Consider the following 23,172-nt stretch of genomic DNA (forward strand, 5'->3'; position numbering starts at 1 on the left):
ATTTTATTTGTATATTTATTTATGTTTTAATATTTTGGATCCAAAGTTGGTTAAATCCAGGGATGAAGAACTGTGATGATGGGAGGGCTCACTGTATCTGTATTAAAGAATTAGGGTGGAAAGATAAACTTCCTTTCATGGTCCAAATTATGAACAAAAGTTGAAGCATCATCATTAAAATTTCCCCCCAAATGAAAAAGGATGCTAGTGGCTGGATATCACTATTCTCCTTCCCTCAATTTATTCCTCAAAGAAATTAAAAGGGTTAGCAATTAAAAGGTTTAGAACATCCCTCGTGGAAGGTCACCCATTCATCAGGTTGTGCCCAGTGAAATTAAGCTTCTGGCTTGCATCACCTCACTCATCTGGGCCACTGGGATAACTGAAGCATCTCACCTCTAGGCAAAGTGCAGGGCATTAATGGCTAGTTAAGCCCTGGTCAGGGCTGAATTTTATACGACTAATGAGACAGCAAGGCACCTTTGGTTGCGCTCTGCCCCAGGGTGTCCTCACATTTGTCTCACTGCAATAAAAAACAAAAGTAAATTTAGCTCCAGAAGGGGGTATCCCTCATTTTGGCAGGCCTAAAACAGTAGTAGACAGCAGTGTAGCAGTTATGCACACTAGATCTGTGACTCAGATAACCCTGGGATCTAATCCTGGCACCATCAATCAAACACTGTGGGAATTGGGATAAGGTGGTTGTGAGAATTATATGAAATAATCTTGTATATAGCATATAACCAGTGCTCAAGAAACAATGGTTCTTATTACTATCATTATTTTGGGAAACTTGTCCAACCAGGATATTTTAGATATTGTTGAGTGCAGGGTGGGAAAAAAGGAGAAAAAAAAGTCTACTTACCAATCAATAAAAGGCAGTTTAAAGGACTGGAGCTGTTTGGGCAGATAAGTACATTAATCCCACCTACAATTAGATAAGGGGTCACGTGGACTTGTTTAGTAAGGCCCCAGAGGTGGAGGCTGAACCAGTGCAGAGGGTAGAGGTCAAGGAGAGACAAATTTGGATTCATACAAGGAAGCATTTGGGGCCCATTACAGCGGTTGGAAAAAAAAAGGCATGGGCTGCCTCCTGAAGGGGTCAGTATTCCAATCTTGGTTACTCAGGATCGGAAGAAATCTTGGTGGAGGAGTCCTGGATGGGATTCCAGAGATTTTGAGTTTCTAGACAACGCCTCAGACCGTAGAATAACGTAGCCCGACCTGCCGAGGCCAGCCTCGTTCTGCCCTCCCCCACTTGTGCAGCTTTTCTGCTGAAAAGTCCCAAAATTTGACCGAGGGACTGGGAACCCCGCCCTCAAGCTGCCGCGCGCTCTGAAACTCCGTTGCTGTGGAGACGGAAGCGGTTGACCCAAGGATTCTGAACGGGATTGGGGGAGGGGAGCAGACGTAGTTCAGGAACTGGGCGTGGCTTCGGTTACTGTGGTAGCGAGGACGCTTAGGCAGGGCCTGCGCCCAGTTTAGAGGCCAATGCTTCTCCCGTCCTCTGCATGGCACCCAAGAAGGATAAAGGAGGGACTGTGAACACCAGTTCTAAGATATGGGAACCCTCGCTCATAGCTGCACAGTTCAATCAGGTGAGCCTTGAGCCCTTTAAGCCCTCCCTGCCCCCGGCAATGCCAGAGGCCCGGCCAGACCCTCCTAGGCGACGCCTTAAGGCTCGCCCTCTCACCCGTATCTCTCCGTGGCCTGATGGTTCCAGGACCCAGGGTCCCAGGGACAGGAAGTGCTTGATAAACGAACGGAACTTAAGGGAACACCCACCAGGTGAGTCAGTGTGATTTCAAAAGTTGGTGAGAACTGCGTGGTGGGGAAGAGAGGAGGTGTCGCTCTGACACCTCCAGAGCCTTTTCAGTTAAGTCGTCCAGATGGCACTCCACAATTGTACTGGAATTCCTTTTATGGACTTTTTGTTTTCTCCTGAAACCTTCTAAAGGATGAGAATCGCATCAAATCATCTGTGGCCTGGCCCATAATAGGGCTTTAATAAATGCTGAGTGAAAACAGACACGGAGTGCCTAGAATTACACTGTATTTAGTACAAGGGAGCCTTGTATAGATAGGAAAAGATGATTTTTTAATGTAATGCCCTGATCCCACTATATTAAAGTTTTGACATATTTTGAAGGTGTAGGAGATCAGAGCAATGAGGGGTTGGCGGCCAACTTACACACAGGATGCCACAAAGGCACCAGGCAATCTACAAACCACCTACCACAGGACTTCAAAGTGCATGAGATCCCAGAATTCACTGGCTCCCCACCCAGCTTCAGTGAATGAGGAGCCCAATAGCTCTTGTCGCCTGCGGCTGGAAATCCCCTTCTACATTAAGCTGTTTCTATGTACAAGTTAGCATTTGGGAAGAGAAAAGTTGTTTCTGGAAATTCCAGCCCGCCATTGTGAACTATTTTGAAAAGTGGGGAAAATTTTTTTTTTTTCATTTTATATATGTCTGTATGGTGCAATAGAGAGTTAGTACTTAAACGGAAAATGGATCTAAAGTCTTGTGTTGCCCTCATGAGAAATTTTTACCTGTCTTTATTTTCCACTATAACTGTTTTTTTTTCCTATTAACAGTAATTCTGTTTGATAAGGAAATTAATCCTGATGAAGAATTTCATGAAAGTAGTTATGATACTCCTGATGCTGATGTGATGTCATGGAATTTTGGGTCCTTTCTATAACTTTAGTAATGCCGATGTCAACTCAGTAATCCCCAGTTACATTCTCAAATTCTCAAAGATGTTTTTCAAAGCACTTTGTAAAAGCACCCTGTCTTTTGCTTTTATAAGTCAGCGCTAGCCAAAATAATTTTTTCTCCATTTTCTTTGAGATTGTGTAGGCCAAGTTTGGTCTTGGAGTGAACATTTCTGCTTGAATTATAAACTGCTGAACAACGGAGTTTGATGGAGGTGCTGACACTGCATTAGCTTTAGTGTTGCAAATATGAAGCTATAATTTTCCTAGTTGAATGGAAAACCTAAAGGCACTATTTGTCCTTATGGCTTGAAAACCTGAAATAATATTCAGCTTTCTTGATCCTACTCAAACAATATAACTTCAATAAATCTTATGTATTAATAGAAAGAATTTGAACTCAAAGTAATATGTAGTTTTAACTATAGTGAACTCAATTTTCTTCAGTTTGTTGGAATACACATTTTCTTATTGCAGGAAAAAGACAACTACCCTCCATCTCCTCTCACATTTTTCTCTGTTTGATTTCATGTCTGATCTAAAAGAATAATTCCCAGATTAACCCAGCAGTTCAATGCCCAGAGGCATGCCCTAACCGCCAATGAAATGGACTCTGAATTTAGGTTGTAGATGAGTGTGGGTGTGTGAATTTTAGCACACATAGTGTGCTCTATTGTTTTAGTATCCAGAGAGTTTCTTTCCATACACTTGTTACTCATGTCCAAGTATGTGTGGTTGAGTGTGTGTGCTAGTGTGTGTGTTGTATTATGTGTGTGTGTTGGGGGTGAGAGAGAAGGAAAGAATTCCTCCAGTCTTCCATAAACCAGTTTTTAGAAGTAACTCATTGGATAACCCAAATCAATAGTATTTTTGAACTCATGTTCATGTTGGGTAGGCTTTAAAGAGAATAAACAAGTTCACAATTTGGTTTTATTGAATTTACCTTCTATCACTGTCTCAGGTTGTCCTTTCAGGCTGGAATAATTATCAATTGTTTCATACATTTTAGTTGGTTTTAAAATATAAAATGATAGCAAATAATACAAAGCATTCTATCACTAAGCACTAAATGATTAAATGATTAAATTCTATCACTAAGCACTAAGACTAGAGGTTAGGAAGATGCATATGGGCTGGGATAGTCAGGAAATGATTTGTAAAATATTTGCCTTCACCTGGGCCCTAAATAATGGGTGGAATTTGAACAGATAGAAGGAAGGAGCATGATTATTTTAAGTAGGGAGACTAATATGTGCACTAAGTAAATCTGACACATTTAGATTGGGAGAAAAATGTACGTTAGACCACTTCTAGGTATACATTGCTCCTAAATTAATTCCGTCAAGGAAATGGTCATTTACTATCTTTGCTATCCATATACCAAAATATTTAACTTATTGACATGAGTGAAATATCACATCTCAAATTATATAAAAAGAAAATAGGTACATTGGCAATAAGATTATAAAAATACCCTTTTGTGTTAGTATGTATGTGACATAGACATTATATTTATGATCTCTAGCAGCATTAGAAAGTCAAAGATGCCTTGGTATCATAGAGATTAAAATCTTTCCATGCAATGGTCAAGGCAGGCTCTATTGGCCACAGTGATAGGAAGAAGTGTTAACCTTAGCACTCAGTACTATTTAAACAACATTAATTCCCCATCCTTCCCTCTCCTCACCCCCTGGAAGCTGCCCTTGTATTTTCTGTCTCTCCAAATTTGAATACTTTAGGTACTTCATGTAAGTGGAATCATGTAGTATTTGTCTTTTTGTGACTCTTATTTTACTTAACATAATGTCTTCAAGGTTCATTCATATTGTAGCATGTCTCAGAATTTCCTTACTTTTTACATTTTATTTATTCATTCATTCATTGATGGGCACTTGGGTTGCTTTCACCTCTTGGCTGTGGGTGTGCTAAAATCTGTTGGAGTGCTAAAATCTGTTGGAGTCTCTGCTTTAAAATCATTTGGGTATGTGTACAGAAGTAGAATTGCTGGATCATATGATAATTCTGTATTTAATTTTGTTTTGAGACAGGGTCTATGTGGCCCAGGCTAATCTCAAACTCCTGGACTCAAGCAATCCTCCCACCTCAGGCTTTCAAACTGCTAGGATTACAGGATTAAGCCACTGTGCCCGGATTTAATTTTTTGAGGAACTACCATATCATTTTGCACAGGGGCTACATCATTTTGCATTCCCACCAACAATATATGAGGATTTCCATTTCACCACATCTTTGCCAGCACTTTTTATTTTTTATTTATTTATTTTTTGGTGAGGTTTGTTTTTGTTCATTTTTTGGTTTTGTTTTTGATCTTTTAATAATAGCTGTCCTAACAGATATGAGGTGATAGCTCACTGTGGTTTAGATGTTCATTTTTCTAATGATAAGTGATGTTGAGCATCTTTATTCTTTGTCTCTTGTAACAACTTTTGACTTAAAGTCTTTTTTTTGTGTTATAGTTGCTTAACCTCCACTGCTGTCTCTTGGTTACTATTAATATTTGCATGGAATATCTTTGTCAGTCCCTTACTTTCAACCTATGCATATCCTTAGAGCTAAAATGAATCTCTGCAGACAGCGTATACTTAGATTATGAGTAGTTTTGTTTGTTGTTTTTTAATCCATTCTGCCAGTCTCTGTTTTATTATTGTAGGGTTTAATACATTTACATTTAAAGTAATTACTGGTATGAAAAGACTTACTTTTGCCATTTTATTATTTGTTTTCTATATGCCTTACAGATTTTTTGTGTCCTTTGTTACCTCCATTAGTGCCTTTATTTAGTTGATTTTTTTTTTGTGACATGTTTAGAATGCCTTCTCATTTTCTTCTGTGTATATTCTATAGATATTTTCTTTGTGGTTACCATGGGGATTACATATATCATAAAATTATAATAATCTGTCTTAAATTGATACCAACTTAATATCAATTGCTTATATAAATTCACTTTACAGCTTCACCTTCTGCATGACTTATGTTATGATGTCACAAATTACATCTTTATATACTATGTACCCATTAGCATAGATTTATAATTAATTTTATACATTTTTCTTTAACTCCTGTAGAAAATAAAGTAGATTTGCAAATCAGATTACAATAATACTTTTAAAAATAAATTTGTCCACGCATTTTTTTTACCAAAGAAATTTATGTTTTTTATAGCTTTCAGTTACTATCTAGCATCCTTCATTTCAACTTAAAGGACTCCCTTTAAAATTTTTTTATCAATTTTATTTTTGTATTCATACATAATAGAGGTACACATTTTAGAGGTACATGTCATAATTTAATACAATCATATAGTTTGAAAAGATCAAATGACTATAAGTAGGATATTCATCACTTTAAATATTTGTCTTTTCTTTATACTAGAAACATTCCAATTATTCTCTTCTAGCTTTTTTGAAATGTATGATAGATTATTGTAAATTATAGTCACTCTACTGATCTATTAAACACTAGGACTTATTTCTTCTATCAAACTCTATATTGGTACCCATTAAGCAAACTCTACGCCCCGGCTTCGCTACTTTTCCCAGCCTCTGATAACTGTCATTCTACTCTTTATCTTCATGAGATCTACATTTTTATTTCCTACATAAAAGTGAGAACATACAATATTCATCTTTCCCTTATTTCACTTAACATAATGAACACCAGTTCCATCCTTGTTGCTATAAAGGACAAGATTTCATGTTGTATGGCTGAATAGTATTTCATTGTGTATATGTACTGCGTATATACAGTTTTCTTTGTTGATTCATCTGTTGATGGGAACTTACATTGATTCCATACTTTGGCTATTGTGAATACTGCTGCAATAAACATGGAAGTGCAAATCTTTCTTTGATACATTGATATCATTTATTTTGGCTATATAACAAGTAGCGGAACTGCCAGATTATATGGTGGTTCTATCATTAGTTTTTTGAGGAATCTCCATACAGTTTTCTACAGTGTCTGTACTAATTTACATTCTCATCAGCAGTATACAAGAGTTACCCTTTCTCCACATCCCTGCCAACACTCATTATTCCCTGTCTTTTTGATAAAAGCCATTTTAACTAGGGTGGGATGATATCTCATTGTGGTTTTGATTTGCGTTTATCTGATGATTAGCGATGTTGAGCATATTTTCATATACCTTTTGGTCATTTGTACATCTTTTTTGAGAAATGTCTATTTGAATCCTTTGCCTATTTTTAAATCAGATTATTTGGGGTTTTTTCCTATTTAGTTGTTTGAGCTCCTTAAATACCTGGTTATTAATCCCTTGTCAGATGGATAATTTGCAAATATTTTCTCCCACTCCATGAGTTGTCTTTTCACTTTGTTGATTGTTTTCTTTGCTGTGCAGAGCTTTTTAGCTTGATATGATCCCACTTCTCTATTTTTGCTTTGGTTGCATATGCTTTTGAGGTCTTACACAAAAAAATACTTGCCTAGACCAATGTCCTGAAACATTTCTCCAATGTTTTCTTCTAATAATTTCATAGTTTCAGGTATTAGATTTAAGTCTGCAATCCATTTTGATTTGATTTTTGTATATGGAGAGAGACAGGGGTCTAGTTTCATTCTTCTGCATATGGATATCCAGTTTTCCCAGCATTTATTTCCCATATATTGAAGAGACTGTTCTTTTCTATTGTAAGCTCTTGGCACTGTTGTTGAAAATGAGTTTACTACAAATTCGTGTATTTATATCTGAGTTCTCTATTCTGTTCCATTGGTCTATGTGTCCATTTTTATGCCAGTCCCATGCAGATTTGTTTACTATATTTTGAAATCAGATAGTTTGATGCCTCTAGCTTTGCTCTTTTTGCTTAAGAATCCTTTGGTTCTGCTGGGTTTTGTGTGGTTCCATATAAATTTTAGGATTTTTTTCTATTTCTGTGAAGACTGTCATTAGTATTTTAATAGGGATTGCATAACTGTAAATTATTTTGGATAGTATGGATATTTTTACAATATTAATTCTTCCAATCCATGAGCATGGGATATCTTTTCTTTTTTGTGTATATCCTCTTCAATCTCTTACATCAGTGTTTTCTAGTTTTACTTGTATAGATCTTTCATTTCTTTGATAAAATTGATTCCTAGGCATTTTATCACTACTGCAAATGGGCTTGCTTTATTGATTTTTTTTCAGATTGTATGCTGCTGGTGAAAATAAGTGCTACTGATTTCTGTATGCTGATTTCATATCCTGCAACTTTACTGAATATATCAGTTCTAACAGTCTCTTTGGTGAAGTCATTAGATTTTTCTAAGTATGAAATTATGTCTGTGAACAATGCTAATTTGACATATTTCTTTTCAATTTGGATGTCCTTCATCTCTATCTCTTGCCTAATTGTTCTGGCCAAGATTTCCAGCATTATATTGAATAAAAGTGGTAAAATTCAGCATCCTTTTCATCCTATTCTAGATCTTAGAGGAAAGGCTTTCCATTTCTTCCTGGTCAGTATGATTTTAGCTGAGGGTTTGGCCTTTATCATTTGAGGTATGTTTCTTCTATACCCAGTTTTTTACGGTTTTCATCCTAAAGGGATGTTAAATATTGTCAAATGCTTTTTCATCATCTATTGAAATGATCATATGTGTTTTGTTCTTGATTCTATTCATACAATGTATCATGTTTCTTGATTTATGTATGTTAAGCCATCCTCGCATTCCTGACATAAATTCCACTTGATAATGGTAAATTATCTTTTTAATGTGTTGTTGAATTTGGTTTGCTAGTATTAGGTTGGTGCAAAAGTAATTGCGGTTTTGGCCATTTTAATAATATTTATCACTTTATCAGTGATACTGACCTATAGCCTTTTATATTGTTGTTTCTTTATGTGGTTTTGGTATCAAGGTAATGCTGCATCACAGACTAAATTTGGAAGTATTCTATTTTTCTCAATTTTTTTGAAGAATTTGAGTAGAATTTGTAAGAGTTTTACTGTAAATGTTCAATAGAATTCAGCAATGAAGCCGTCATGTCCTGGGATTTTATTTGATGGGATATTTTTTATTATAGCTTCAATCTTATTATTCATTATTGGTTTCTTAAAATTATCTATTTATTCATGGTTCAATCTCAGTAAGTTGTATGTGTTAGGAATTTATCCATTTCTTCTAGGTTTTCCAATTGTTGGTGTTCAGTTGTTCATAATAGTCTCTCATGATTCTTTGCATTTCTATGGTCTTAGTTGTTATATCTCCTATTTTGTTTCCAAGTTTATTTACCTGGGTCTTCTCTCTTTTTTCTTAGTTAGTCTAGCTAAAGATTTGGCAATTTGTTTATCTTTTCAAAAAAACCAACTTGTTTTATTCCATTGATCTGTATTTTTTTAGCTTCATTTTCATTTATTTCTTCTCTGATCTTTATTATTTTCCTTCCACTAATTTAAGGTTTGATTTGTTCTTGCCTTTCTAGTTCTTTGAGGCACATGACTGATACGGTTTGGATCTGAGTCCCTAACCAAATCTCACCTTGAATTGTAATCCCCATAATCCCCATGTGTCAAGAGAGACCAGATGGAGATAATTGAATCATAGGGGTGGTTTTCCCCATGGTGTTCTTGTGATAATGAGGGACTCTCACAAGATCTTATGGTTTTATAAAAGGCTGTTCCCCTGCACTGGCTCATATGCTTTCCCACCTGCTGCCATGTAAGATGTGCCTTTGCTTCTCCTTCGTCTTCCACCATGATTGTAAGTTTTCTGAGGCCTCCCCAGCAATAGAGAATTGTGAGTCATTAAACCTCTTTTCTTTATAAATTACCCAGTCTTGAGTATTTCTTCATAGCAATATGAGAATTGACTAGTATAATTATTAAGTTGTTTTATTTGAAGTCTTTCTACTTTATGGATACAACTGTATTCCAATAAACTTTCCTCAATATTTATTTTGCTGTATTCCATAGATTTTAGTATGTTGTTTTTCCATTTGCATTTGTTTCAAGAAATTTTTTAGTGTTCTTAATTTTTTCATTGACCAATTTATCATTCAGAAGCAAGTTGTTTAATTTCCATGTGTTTGTGTAGTTTTTGAGGTTTCTCTTGTTATTGATTTCCAGTTTTATTCCTTTGTGGTCAGAAAAGATGCTTGATATGATTTCCACTCTTTTTAATTTGTTGAAATTTGTTTTGTGGCCTAAGATATGGTCTGTACTGGAAAGTGTTCTGTGTGCTGCAGAAAAGAATGTATATTCTGCAGTATTTGAGTGAAATGTTGTGTAAATAGCAGTTAGGCCTCTTTGGTATAGTGTGTATTTTAACTCTAACTTTTTCTGGTGATTTTTTGTCTGGATTATTTGTCCATTACTGACAATGGGTCCTCTAGAATCATCGTATCATAATCTATCTCTCCCTTTACAACTATTAATGCTTGCTTTATGTACTTGGGAGCTCTGATGTTGGATGCATATTTATAATGGCTATATTTTCTTGCTGAATTGACATCTTTATCATTATTTAGTGACCTTCTTTGTCTCTTTGTGCAGTCATGATTTGTAATTTATTTTACCTGATATAAGTATAGCTATTCTTTCTCTGTGATTGCATGAAATACCTCTTCACTTTCAGGGTATGTGTGTCTTTATAGGTGAGGTGGGTTTCTTGTAGGCAGCATAGAGTTGGGTCTTTTTTCTTTATTCATTGAGCCATTACAATTAGAGAATGGAGTCAATTTGCAGTCAATGTTATTAACGACTTACTACTGCCATTTGTTGCTTGTGTTCTTGTTTCATAATTCCTCTTCCTTTCTTCCTTTCTGTCTTCCTTTGTGATTAAGTAATTTTTCTCTGGTAGTATATTTTAATTTGTTTCTTTTTATTTTTTAAGAATCTATTATAGGTTTTTGCCTTGTGGCTACCATGAGGCTTACAAATTATTTTAAAGAGATGACCACTTAGCTTAGAAGAGTATAGAAACAAACAATTTAAAAAACCTTCACACTTTAACTCACCCCCCATTTTGACTTTATGTTGTCTCAATTTGTATATTCTTAATATTGCCTATCTCTTACCAGGTTGCTATAGCTATTATTGTTTTTAATACATTTGTCTTTTGAGCCTCATACTAGAATTATTAGCTGATTGCACACCATCATTACAGCATTAGAGTATCCTGGGTTTGTTTGTGCACTTAATTTTACTAGTGGGTTTTATACCTTCAAATATTTTCTTTTTACACATTAGTTTTTTTTCTTTGACATTAAAGAACTCCCTTTAGCTTTTCTTTTAAGATGGGTCTGGCGATGGTGCATTCTCTTAGCTTTTGTGTATTGGGGAAAGATATTTTTGTGTATTGTGTATTGGGGAAAGGTATTTATTTTTGTGTATTGGGGAAAGGTATTTATTTCTCCTTTGTATTTGAAGTGTAGCTTTGCTGGATAAAATATACTTTGATGGCAGTTTTCTTTTTCTTTTTGTACTTTGAAAATGTCACCCGAGTCCCTCCTGGCCTATATAATTCCCATTGAGAAGTTTGTTACCAGATGAATTAGAACTCTTATATGTTATTTGCTTCTTTTTTTTGTTGTTGCTGCTTTTAGGATCATCTCTTTGTCCTTGACCTTTGAGAGTTTGATTATTCTATGCCTTGGGGTAGTCTTATTTGTGTTGCCTAATGCAATGAACTCCCTCAGCTTTTGGTTTTCTGGGAATGTCTTCATTTCCAGCCAGGCGTGGTGGCTCACGCCTGTGATCCCAGCACTTTGGGATGCTGAAGTGGGTGGATCACCTGAGGTCAGGGGTTCAAGACCAGCCTGGGCAACATGGTGAAACCCCGTTTCTACTAAAAATACAAAATTATCTGTGCGCGGTGGTGTGTGCCTGTAGTCCCAGCTGTTTGGGAGGCTGAGGCAGGAGAATTGCTTGAACCTGGGAGGTGGAGGTTGCAGTAAGCCAAGATCATGCCACTGTACTCCAGCCTGGGCAACAGACAGGCTCCGTCTCAAAATAAATAAATAAATAAATAAATAAATAAGAGTCCCCTTCCACCCAGACCTTCCAATCTATTCACATATTTGCTGCCAAGTGGCTATACGAAGTTTCAGATCTCATTATTTAGAGTGGCTTAAGGTAGCAGAGGCATGACTACCTGGGAATGTCTTCATTTCTTCTTCATTTTTGAAGCACAGTTATGCTGAATATAGGACTCTTAGTTGACCATCTTTTTCTTTCAGCACTTTAAATATATCGTCCCAGTGCCTTCCGGCCTGCAGGATTTCTCCTGAAAAATTTGCTGATAATCTTATTGAGAATCCCTTATACATAATGAGTCACTTTTCCGTTGCTGCCTTCAAAATTCTCTCTGTCTTTAGCTTTTGATAATTTGATTATGTGTCTCTTTGGGTTTATCATACTTGGAGTTTGTTGAGCTTCTTGGATTTTTATATGCATGTCATTCCTCAAATTAGAGATGCTTTTAACCATTACCAATAAAAGTAACCTCTCTACCTCTTTCACTCTCTCTTATCTTTCTGGGATTTCCATATGCATCTACTGGTCTGCCTGGTGGTATCCCTTAAGTCTCTTTTGCTCTATATACTTTTCTTCATACTTTTTTCTTTTTGCTTATCAGACTCTATAATTTCAAATGGTCTGTCTTCAAGTTCACTGATTATTTCCTCTGTCTTATCAGGTCTTCTGCTGAATCCCTCTAGTGAAATTTCCAGTTTAGTTATTGCATTTTTCAGCTCATGAATTTCTGTTTGGTTCTTTTTAATAATTTATTTTTGTTGATATTCTCATTTTGTTCATATGTCAGTTTCTAGATTCCTTTAATTCTTTAATTGCATTCTCCTTTAGGTGTTTGAACGTATCTAAAACAGTTTTCTTTTTTTAATTTTGCCTTGTAAATCCAATGTGTGTATTTCTTCAAGGACAGTTTCTGAAGATTTATTTTGTTGATTTCAATGGGGCCATGTGTTCCAATTTATCTGTATGCCTCATTGAAAATTGGGCATTTGAAAAAATAGCCACTTCCAGGTTTTGAAGATTGGTATAAAAATTTTTCACTAATTAGTGGGATATGCCCTGAGCCTTAGCAACAGCCCAGGATAAAGGCTTAAAATCTTTCCAGGTCTTTTCTGGGCATGCATGCATTCTTCCTGCCTGTGTGTGTGTACTTTTTTTTTTTTTTTTTAGACAGTGTCTCGCTCTATCACCCAGGCTGCAGTGCAATTGCACAGTGTTGGCTCACTGCAGCCTTGACCTCCCAGGCACAAGCAATCTTCCCGAGTCAGCCTCAAGTAGCTGGGACCACAGGTATATGCCACCACATACAGCTAATTTTTGTATTGCTTTGTAGAAACGGGGTTTATTTTAATAAAAAGAAATGTTCTCCCATATATGACTGCTTTTAAATATGTCTTAATTTCCTAGAGTCTCACAACAGTTTCCTGTCAGGGCCTTTGATGTGTCATTGTATTCCTCTGCCCATAATCTCTTTCCCCAGGCATCCGTGAGTGTGCCACTGCCCTGAAGCTTTCATGTACCGAAAAGCTTGCCACTGACCACAGCTTCTGCCAGCCTGAGATTCGAGCTGTCCTGCTGTTCCCTGTCTGAGCTCTGAGTCAGATCAGACATAAAACAGTCCCTTGGGCTGCCCACTGAAAGCTTAGAACATTGCAAATAAGATATACTCTACTCCTCTGGCTCACAGACGGGAATCAGGAATTGGGATGCTTTCTCCCATCTGTGATACCACCATACCACCTCAGGGGGGACATGAAGCAAGGGAGAGTAAAAGTGCCACAGAGTTTTCTACTGTATTACATGTTGAATTTTCTTGATTGGTCATTCATTTGTTAGATCTTCGACTGATTTCATAACTCCTATACTGCTACGTTAGTCTCTACGGTTTTTTGTTTTTTTGTTTTTTTTTTTTTAATGGTGGGCAAAGAGGGACTGGAGCTTTCTAGCCTGCCATCTTGCTGATGTCACTCTGATCTAAGATATTTTTTAATAAATTCTGATTTTTTGTTTCGTTTTTTCCAAGCCTATCATATGGGAGGTGATGCTGGGAAGAGAGAGATGAGTAAAAGCTTTGTTCTTGGCAATTTATAAAAAATTTCCAGACTTGTTTAAATAGTATAGCCATTCCCTCTAGAAGCTTATGGATTGCACACAAAGCCTGTCTCTGAATAATGCAAATGTTCAGAGATGGATGAGCTATATATTTCAATTAGAACTCTGTGTTATGGTCAGAAGTTCTGTGCCAACACAAGAAAAAAAATCACACAATTATTAATGTTAACTGAAGCATGGTACCAGTGAAGAGAATATCCATAGACCAGATATAAATTTTTTTCATTAAAGTATGGGCTTTTTGTCCCCATATGTGTTCTTCAGAATACCAGGATTGCCTGGAAGTTTGTTTAGGTTCTTTAGACATTTTATAGGTAGGGTTTAGATTGGGGTTTTGTCAATTTTAATCATTAAATACTTTTATATTTGCAGATTATCCGAAGCTGGTATTTTTTTCTTCCCAACATTTAAAGTCACATTTTTACATGTAGCAAAAGGGCATCTATACTTGTGAGACCAACTATTGGCATGACAGTGATTCCATTCCCTTACTGTGACACCACAGGAAACATTAAATGCACAGAAAAAAGTTTATGGCAACCCACGCACCTCTTAACCCAGCCAGACCCACTACTCCAGTATTCATTAATTTCATTCTGCAATGATGATTTCAGTTTCCTAATACTCAAGGAACTGAAAACTCCTATTATTATTTGCCTAATTTTTATCAAGAATTTACTTTATGATAAAGCTTTTAATACTTCTTTAGTATAAATATCTACATATTTTTAAATATTTGGAAACATCTACTGTAATATATTGAGATCCTAACTGAGACTGCTAGGTCTCGCTTCCAATTTCTGTATTTTCATTCTCAGTGTAGGGTTGCCCTTTTTCAAATAAGAGATAATATTTGCATAATTATTACTTTTACAGGCTGAAAAACACAAAGTGATTCTACACATTATAGTGCTGTCCTTTACAATACTCATTCAGAGATGGAGACTCCCAGGGTATCTAGGCTAATTTGATCCTTTTACAAAACTGACAATCTAGGAGTGTCAAGATCGGGTCCAAAGACATGTAGTGATTTGTCACATCAGGAACCAAATCTTATATTTTCTCACTATTCCATTCTTCCTCCTTAACAGTAAGTTGTGACAATCATAACATTTTACGTGGACCTTGCAATTCAACTTATTGTGCAACTCATTGACCATGATCTTTCCCCATATTCAGTCTGCCTCTAAGTCCTCTTGATTTTTTCTATAACATCTCACTTCTACCTCTTCCTTTTCATTCTCATGCCTTCATTATAGCCTAGACTTACATCATTTGATCCCTAGGTTTTTAAAAGAGCCCTTTACTTCTACTCATCTTGGAATTACCTATTTGTTTGTCAAACCATTTATCTTTCCTAAACACTGCAAACACTATGTTAATTCCCAGTTTAAAAATTGAAAGTGACCATCTGTAATCCCTTTGAACAAAGTCTAATTAGCCTGCCTTCTTCTGCTGTTTCTAGTCTGGCTCCAGACTAAAGCCACAGGAGATCCCACAGGATAACCAAATTGAGTTGTTACAGGCAAGATAGTTCCCTCACTACTGTATAGGCACATAAAGGAGGCAATGAGCTCCTGGAGAAAGTTCCACTCTGGGTAAGACAGACATTGATATTGAATCCTGATTGTCAGCCATGTAACAGGGTAACCTCGAGCATCTTTCTTACCCGCTCTGAGATTTATTCTCCTTTTGTCAGATAGAGACAATAATATCCACGTCAAAAGCTTGCTGTGAATATTAAATGATGTTTATTTCATTTTATAAATATTTCTATAAAACATGGCATCTAATACACCTTCAATAGATAACTTATCTCTCTCTTTTCTGCTCTCTCACTCAGTCTCCTTGCTTGACATGAACTTCTACCTTTCCACTCCTTGCTCATCCATCCAATCTTTGAGGCTCTCTTAAAGCATGTCTTGCAGCAAGCTTTCCTAGCAACCCTAACCCCCTGTTTCTCTTCCTTCACTTTGGTTCTAGGATCTCTCTTATAACTTAATACTTAGTTACAGAATGTCTTGAAGTAGTTGCTATGTATTTCATGTTTTTTAGAACACAAGTATTAATAGAACATGAGCTGCTAAAAATCACATCTTACTCTTCTTATATGTCCCCCAAAATAATTAGCATGGTTTTAGGCATGTAGTATACACCCAAACTCTATACTGAATTAATTCACTGATTTACTTTGAAATATGAAGAAATGTATGCTATGGAAACCAGGACAGCTAGTTGAATTAGATGTTTTACAGAAAACATTTGTATTAAAGGCATCACAGCAGATACATAGGATGATTATGATTGTGTCCTGAGAAGAACTATGCAATGACCCATTTCACTTTTCAGAGATATTTCATCTGCCAACCAGAAAGCATTTAAGTTAGAGTTATTTAGAACATTTAGTTTACAGCCTTTCCTTATTATACTTCTAGTTGAGGAATCACATTTTAATTTTTAATTTTTTTCTATTATTAAACATAGCTTAGTGACAATAGCTGAGTTGTGCTTAACTTAGAAAATAGTAATGGAAGTTCCTAGAGTTTTGAACAAAGCTTCTAATTCTTATAAAGGGCTGGAAAGTAGATATGAGTTCAAGATAGGTATTGTTGAAATGTTAATATCACAGTCCTCTTAAATAAAGAAAGTTATAAAATACATAGATCATAAACTGGGTCTAAGTAGGATTTGGGAAGGAAGAGTTCAGTTGAATTGAAGTGCATGAAACCCTCATAAATGTAGTTTATCAAAAAGGAAAATGCATTTTATTAGACATAACCCTTGAGCAATTTTTGAGAGGCAGCAAAGAGTTTTTCAACTTTTTGATCTTAAACAGCAAGCTATTTCTTATGTTAATGTGTATTTAAGACTTACTGGAAATACTCATAATATGAGCTGAAGACTGATGTCTGGCAGCAAGCAGATTTCTGGAATTGAGTTGGCTTTTATTACTATATTTTCTGAAATATGCTTTCATTGATATTTACAAAACAAATTGCCAGTTCACACAAAGGTTGTTTTAATAAAAGCCAATGAAAACAACTGAGTTGCTAGGAAGAATGTTAAGAGGGAAATGGACTTTTCATAACCTCACATTATAATTTCTCTTTTTGGACAAAACTGTATTATTTGAATGAGTTTGGAACTGAAGGGAATTAGTATGTCAAAATATCCACCTAGATGTTATATGTGATCATTTTTATTGCAAGTGAAAAATATTAAATATGAGTAAAATATAAGTGTTGCCAATATGCGTTTGGCAACATCCTAGGAAAATGTTAGTTAAGAAATGGTGACTATTGACCATGTTTCAGCTCTAGCCATAGAAACCATCAGTAGCTCCCAGTTCCCACAGGATAAAATCCAAGGTGTTCTGCCCAGCTTTCACAGCTCTGCCTAATGTGGCCTTTCTCTGCCTATCTATCTTTATCTTCCTCTACTCCAGTCAAATGGTCCCCAGGTACATGCTGACTATACCCATGCAGTTTCCTGGCCTGGAGATTTCCCTGCCTCCTCTTTCTCACTCTTTCTCACTCTTTCTCATTAAAATCCTCCCCTGTATCTTTGAGAAAGAAATTCAGTTCACACCATTAGGGCCCTCACTGACATCCCTGCTTTCACTAAACTACTTCAATGATTGTTACCTTTGTTATCTCCTTTAGTTGTTGCCAAGAATTTAAGTGTCATCTACTGTGTCTATATTCTCTTACAGAATATATGTTCCAGCACTGCTAATGCCTGGGACATAGCAAAAGTTTAGAATTTTGAATTCTCTCCTTGCTGGCTATAGCACCTGATAGTGATAAGCACATAGTGGTCTTTGAAAAATATCTACTGGATTAAATTCGCTGATTATTTGTTACTGCCTTAGCCTCATGGCCTGTTTTCTTTTTTGAGCTCCAGAATCAGCCAACTCATTGGTCATGGTAACTTAAATTGAATATCTCCAAATCTTAGATACTGCATCTGTAAATCAGGAGTGTTAGTCATACCTCTCTTACAGAGAGTGAAAACATTGCTGAAAAGAATTAAAGGCATCTAGATCATACTATCAAAGACCCAAACTGCAACTTTTCCCTTAAAACCTATTCTTTGCAGAGTAGTCACCTTCTCATTGAATGATGTCACCACTCACCCAGACAGACACTAGGGCCTAAACCTTGCATTCATTCTTTTTTTTCTCTTTTTCTGTACCCATAATCATTCCTCAATTCATCAATATAAGCCCATTCTTGTATTGCTATAAAGAAATGCCACAGACTGGATAACTTATAAAGAAAATAATCTTAATTGGCTCACAGTTCTGTAGGCTGTAAAGGTAGCACAGCAGCTTCTGCTTCTGGGGAGGCCTCAGGAAGCTTCCAATCATAACAGAAGGCAAAGGAGGAGCAAGCGTCTTATATGGCAGGAGCAGGGACAAGAGAGTCAGGGGAAAGATGCCATGCCACACACTTTTAAATGACCACATGTCACGAGAATCCACTCACAATTGTGAGAATAGTACCCAGAGGATTGTACTAAACCATTCATGAAAAATCCACCCCCATGATCCAATCACCTCCCACCAGGCCCCACCTCCAACACTGGAGATTACAACTGAGCATGAGATTTGGGTGGGGACATAGAACCAAGCCATATTAATCAGTAAATCCTGTTGACTCTGCCTTTGAAATGTACCTAAAATCTCTACTCCTGTATCTAAAATCTATTCCAGTTAGTCATCATCCTCAAATTATTACTTCTGATGTTTAGTTTTACTTTTATTTTAATTATAATGCAATTCAATTTTTTGTGTGAATAGTTTTTAATACACATAGTATATAAATTTAAGATTAAACATTTAAAATGAAAACCCACAGTAAAGAGACTTCAAAATTTGGTTATTTTTCTTAATGTTTCTTTTAGTATCATAAATAGGTAAATATTCTAAATTTCAGGAGATTAAAAGAAAAAATCAGTCACAACTGGAGGCATGTTCTGATATTGTACAAAAATCATTATAACCTAAGTAAACAATTTGTATTTCTAAAATGAAAAACAACTTGAGTCAACTTAAAAATTGATTAATTTATTATTGCTAATGATATACATGTTGGATGGAAATGAAGTTCAAAGTTTATGTTGTTAGGAGCTGAACAGCAAAACACTTTAAAAAAAATCAGAGAATTTGTTAAAGCTCATGTTTCTAATAAAGAAATTTTACAAACATTAATGAAAGAAAACTTAAAGAACATCATGTATCAGCTTTATGCATTAAAGTATTTGAAATAAAAATTTTATCAAAGTGTATCAATAAAGTAATTAAAAGACGTTTTTGAACATATCATCAGAACTTTTAACATAATGTGTTATGTAGTTAAACATAAGTGAGCATTGTCAGACGTGAAATACTTAGTTGAGCCTCAAAAAGTAATATCTACACAGATATACCATTGCAATGTAGATTTATGGTCCTGACTTTGTCAAAGCATTTGTCTACTGAAATGAGAAAGCAAACTTTTTGGAAAACATATAATACAGTGAAATTTTAATCACTATTAATAAAGCTTTAAATACTTTATGTAAAAGTATTTTAATAATATTTAACATGCAAAATTTTAAGATGCTGAAGATGGTAAAAGTTTTTTGTTGATCTGGTGGGGCTAGAGAAAATAGCACCTGCAATAGCTCAAACAATATCATTGATTACCAAGAAAAATGGTTTCAATGATAAGTATTTACACAAAAATTGTGCCAAGATGGTGACATGCAGAAGGTCTGGAGTTTTAGCCTGCAATTTTAGAAAAAAATTAGACAAAATGACAAGGAAATAAATCTTCCAGCACTGAACCCTGTGCTTTTAAGTTTTACTGTATAATTTATTTCATATCTTGTATACAAATAGTTAAATAAGATCCATCTATGGATGATTTCCAGGGATCCCCACTGTTAACATTTCTCTATCCAGAGAAGTGCCCAATTAACCTTACCTTTGTCTTTAAGCCAGTTTTCTAGCCATGACAAAACATTTCCTATACTTCCATGGTAACTCAATATTTTTCATACAGAAACTTGTAAAATGCTTTCAAAATGTTTGAGTGAATTCTGTTTCCTGGCTTTCCCTTGTCCTCAGCCTTCACCATCATTATTCTTTGTGTTGTTCTTAGTGTGTTTTCTGTTAAATATGATTGTAATGTGCTGGTTTGGGTGGCATAGACACTGTAACAGTTTCTCCAGCAGCATATATTGAATAGAAATAGAAAGAAAACCTCCACAATTATATAAACACCAATGAAAAAGCATGTGATCCTAAAAATCTATATGACTTCATGTATGTATGTAATATTTGAGTTTTTGTTAAACTAGTTTAAGGTTAGGAATATTAAGTTCAACCACCTCTGTCTTCACATCAAATATTTAGGATGCTGAGTAAAAAGAAAGATTTTGGCCAGGTGCGGTGGCTCATGCCTGTAATCCCAGTACTTTGGGAGGCCGAGGAGGGTGGATCACGAGGTCAGGAGATTGAGACCATCCTGGCTAACACGGTGAAACCCCGTCTCTACAAAAAATACAAAATTAGCCGGGCGTGGTGGCGGGCGCCTGTAGTCCCAGCTACTTGGGAGGCTGGAGCAGGAGAATGGCGTGAACCCAGGAGGCAGAGCTTGCAGTGAGCCGAGATCGCGCCACTGCAGTCCAGCCTGGGCGACAGAGCGAGACTCTGTCTCAAAAAAAAAAGAAAGATTTTTTTTTTAATTGACACTTGTTACTGTAACTGTAAAGTCAAAGCACCCCCTAAAAAGCCTATTATTTAACTTGCCATGCATATCTTATGAATTTGGCACCAACCTAAGACAATATGTGAAAAATGGTTTATTACAGCCATATTTCAACTCTTGATGAAGTAGCGTCGTTGTCTGGGGTAAATACCCAAGGTTCTTTGCCTCATGCCAAGGAAATCAAGGACACAGACACACATGGAGTGAGGTTAAGAGTGGAGGTTTAACTGGTAAAAGAAACAGAAAGGAGAACAGCTCTCTCCTGCAAGAGAGAGAGGCGCCCGAGTGGGACTCCTGGCGCCCTTGCACCAGAAGTTTCGGCATCACTTGGGAACTTGTAAGAGATGAAAATCCTTAGGCCCCAACCTAGATTTACTGAATCAGAAACCCCAGGAGGACCATGGTGATTTGTGCTTTAACAAGTGTGAAACTGATCCACATTAGCATTCAAGACATGCTCTAAGTCCGTGATCACAGTGCAAGTATTGCATTTCTTGTGTAATACAGACACTAAGTTTTCATAGGCAGGCAGAGGACACTGTTGGGCTGAGACACTTAGGGAAATAGTCACAGGTGAGGCAGGACTTTCACCTGGAAGGAGGGCATTCTGAATAAAAGGACCAGGCTGAGCAAGGCAGAGAGCTGGGAAAACTCAGGACGTGTTTGAAATACCACAGGTAACCACTAACAATAAAGTGTGCTTTACACAATGGTTATTCCTTAAAACAACCAAAAAAGTAGTATTCCCATTTATGTGAGGAAATTCAGACACAAGAAGTTACACAGAGCAATTTGCCTGAGAGCAGTAAGAGTTTAGAAAAGTAATGAAGACATGGTGTTAGAAATATGTTAGGAAGAGAATGTAAAGGGCTTTGAATTCCACACTTCAGAGTTTGGGCTCTACATGAAGGAAGACACAGAATGATAAAGTTTATGTCTTAGAAAAACTAATAGATTGGAGATGAGAGTAGGTGGAAGCTTAAACAGACCCTATAGATGGTGTTTTCAATAGTTCAGATTCAAAGTGGTTATAGGTAGAACTAGGAGAATAGTGATGAGAATAAAAAGGAAGAGACAGATTCAAAAAACTCTTGGAAGAGGGCAACTGTGATTGCATATCTGAGAGAATAATGAGGGAGGATTTTAAGTTATGATGACTGGGAGAAATGGCCAACTTCAGACTGACAAATTTAGTAGAATGAACTTAGTTTTTATTGTTCGCGATAGGGAGGTTTTTTTGTTTGATTGTTTTGTTATGTTAGGGTTTGGAGAGATATGAAGAGCTCAGTTTTAGACATGCTGACTGTGAGATTATGGCAGAACATTAAAGTAGAAATGTTCATCAGGAAGTCAAAAATATGGACTATATAGCTCAGACTGCAAAGTTGGAGACGTAGACTTGGGAATTGTCAGAGCAGAGGCAATAGCATGGGAGTAGTTATAATATCCATAGCTACTATGTGCCAAGAGAACAGAATTCTGTGGGATACCTAAAAGGTCCTTGTTTATGGGACAGAAGAAGAGAAAGAGCGTGATGGTCAGAGAAGGAACAGCCAAAGGAGTAAAGACAGAATGAGAACAGGGTGGTGTCATAAGAGTCAAATTAGACAGAAGGTCACAAAATGGCAATTCAAGTCTCCCTTATGGCCTTTCAGGATGTGGGAGCTTTCGGTGTAGGTCACATGTTTGGGGGAGTTTGACTATGAAGTGAAAAGGTCATAAGGGAAAATGGTTAGTGGGGAGTCTGGGCTTAGGTGAAGGTGGCTATGTATGTGTGAAGTAGGGATAGAGAGGAAAGAGGAGTGGATTGAAAACAAGGCGAGGCGAGGGAGAGATGGGAAAATTGAAGGAACACAGTAATGGAAGAGGTCATTTGCTCTAGTAAAAAAAAATAAAAATAAAAATAAAAGAAGGAATCAGAATGTCTTCTTCAGCCCAACAAAAAGGAGTAAGTTCTTGGGGCCAGTGAAGGATGTTTTCAGATGGAAAATGTAAAAAGGAGAGGAAACCGCGGCAGGAAAACCTTGTGCTTCTCAGGCGGTGAGAATGAGGTCACCATGTAGACAGACAGTGGACAAGCAGGACATGGACAAAGAATTCCTTCCACTAATTCTTCAAGTGACCTCTGCTCGTGAGGGTTTTCCTAAGACGCAGGGAGAGATGGGTTCTAGGTCAATGCATATCACCTTGTATTATAAGTGCTTCTATATCTGTTTCCTCTACTAAACTGTTGGTCTTTTGAGAGCAGACACTTTTTTTCAGTACTTTTTTAAATGCAGAAAAGCATGAAAAGATAATGTGGCAAGCACATTTGTACCCTCACAAAAAATTATTTCCTTTTTTGAAATAAACCTGTAAAAATAAAGCTGAAGAACACTTGTCCTCACCCCCATTCTACGTTCCATTTCTTTCTCTTTCTTCTCAGAAGCAAACACTAATATGGATGGAATACATATCCTCTTAGCCCATGTATCTATTTATCTATATTCATGAATAATAACATAGTATTGTTTATTGTATGATTTCACTAATAGTTAATATTTACTGTGTGAGTACTTATGTTGCATGTGCTGCCCTAGAAATAAAGG

General features: G+C 36.4%; 1 protein-coding gene and 1 long non-coding RNA gene across 10 annotated transcripts in view; one reads left to right on the forward strand and one right to left on the reverse strand.

Annotated features, from left to right (window-relative positions):
- Positions 1-1,354, reverse strand: part of LOC129049486 (uncharacterized) — a 30,047-nt gene extending 28,693 nt beyond the window's left edge. The window contains exon 1 of the long non-coding RNA XR_010141678.1: positions 866-1,354. This is a non-coding gene — a long non-coding RNA (uncharacterized LOC129049486). The remainder of the gene's footprint in view (positions 1-865) is intronic.
- A 57-nt stretch (positions 1,355-1,411) lies between these two features.
- Positions 1,412-23,172, forward strand: part of SPAG17 (sperm associated antigen 17) — a 248,047-nt gene continuing 226,286 nt past the window's right edge. For 7 of the 9 annotated variants that reach the window (XR_008512558.1, XR_008512547.1, XM_054528859.1 and 4 more), the window contains exon 1: positions 1,414-1,598. Coding sequence is in view for 7 of the 9 variants with exons in the window: in XM_054528859.1 (XP_054384834.1) it covers positions 1,512-1,598 (87 nt within the window). In the remaining 2 variants the exon portion in view is untranslated. Of the gene's footprint in view, positions 1,599-23,172 lie in introns of all 9 variants that reach the window. The other 2 variants (XM_054528865.1, XM_054528881.1) reach the window with 2 other exon arrangements.

Source organism: Pongo abelii, chromosome 1 (assembly GCF_028885655.2).
Source record: "Pongo abelii isolate AG06213 chromosome 1, NHGRI_mPonAbe1-v2.0_pri, whole genome shotgun sequence".
Lineage (NCBI taxonomy): Eukaryota > Metazoa > Chordata > Mammalia > Primates > Hominidae > Pongo > Pongo abelii.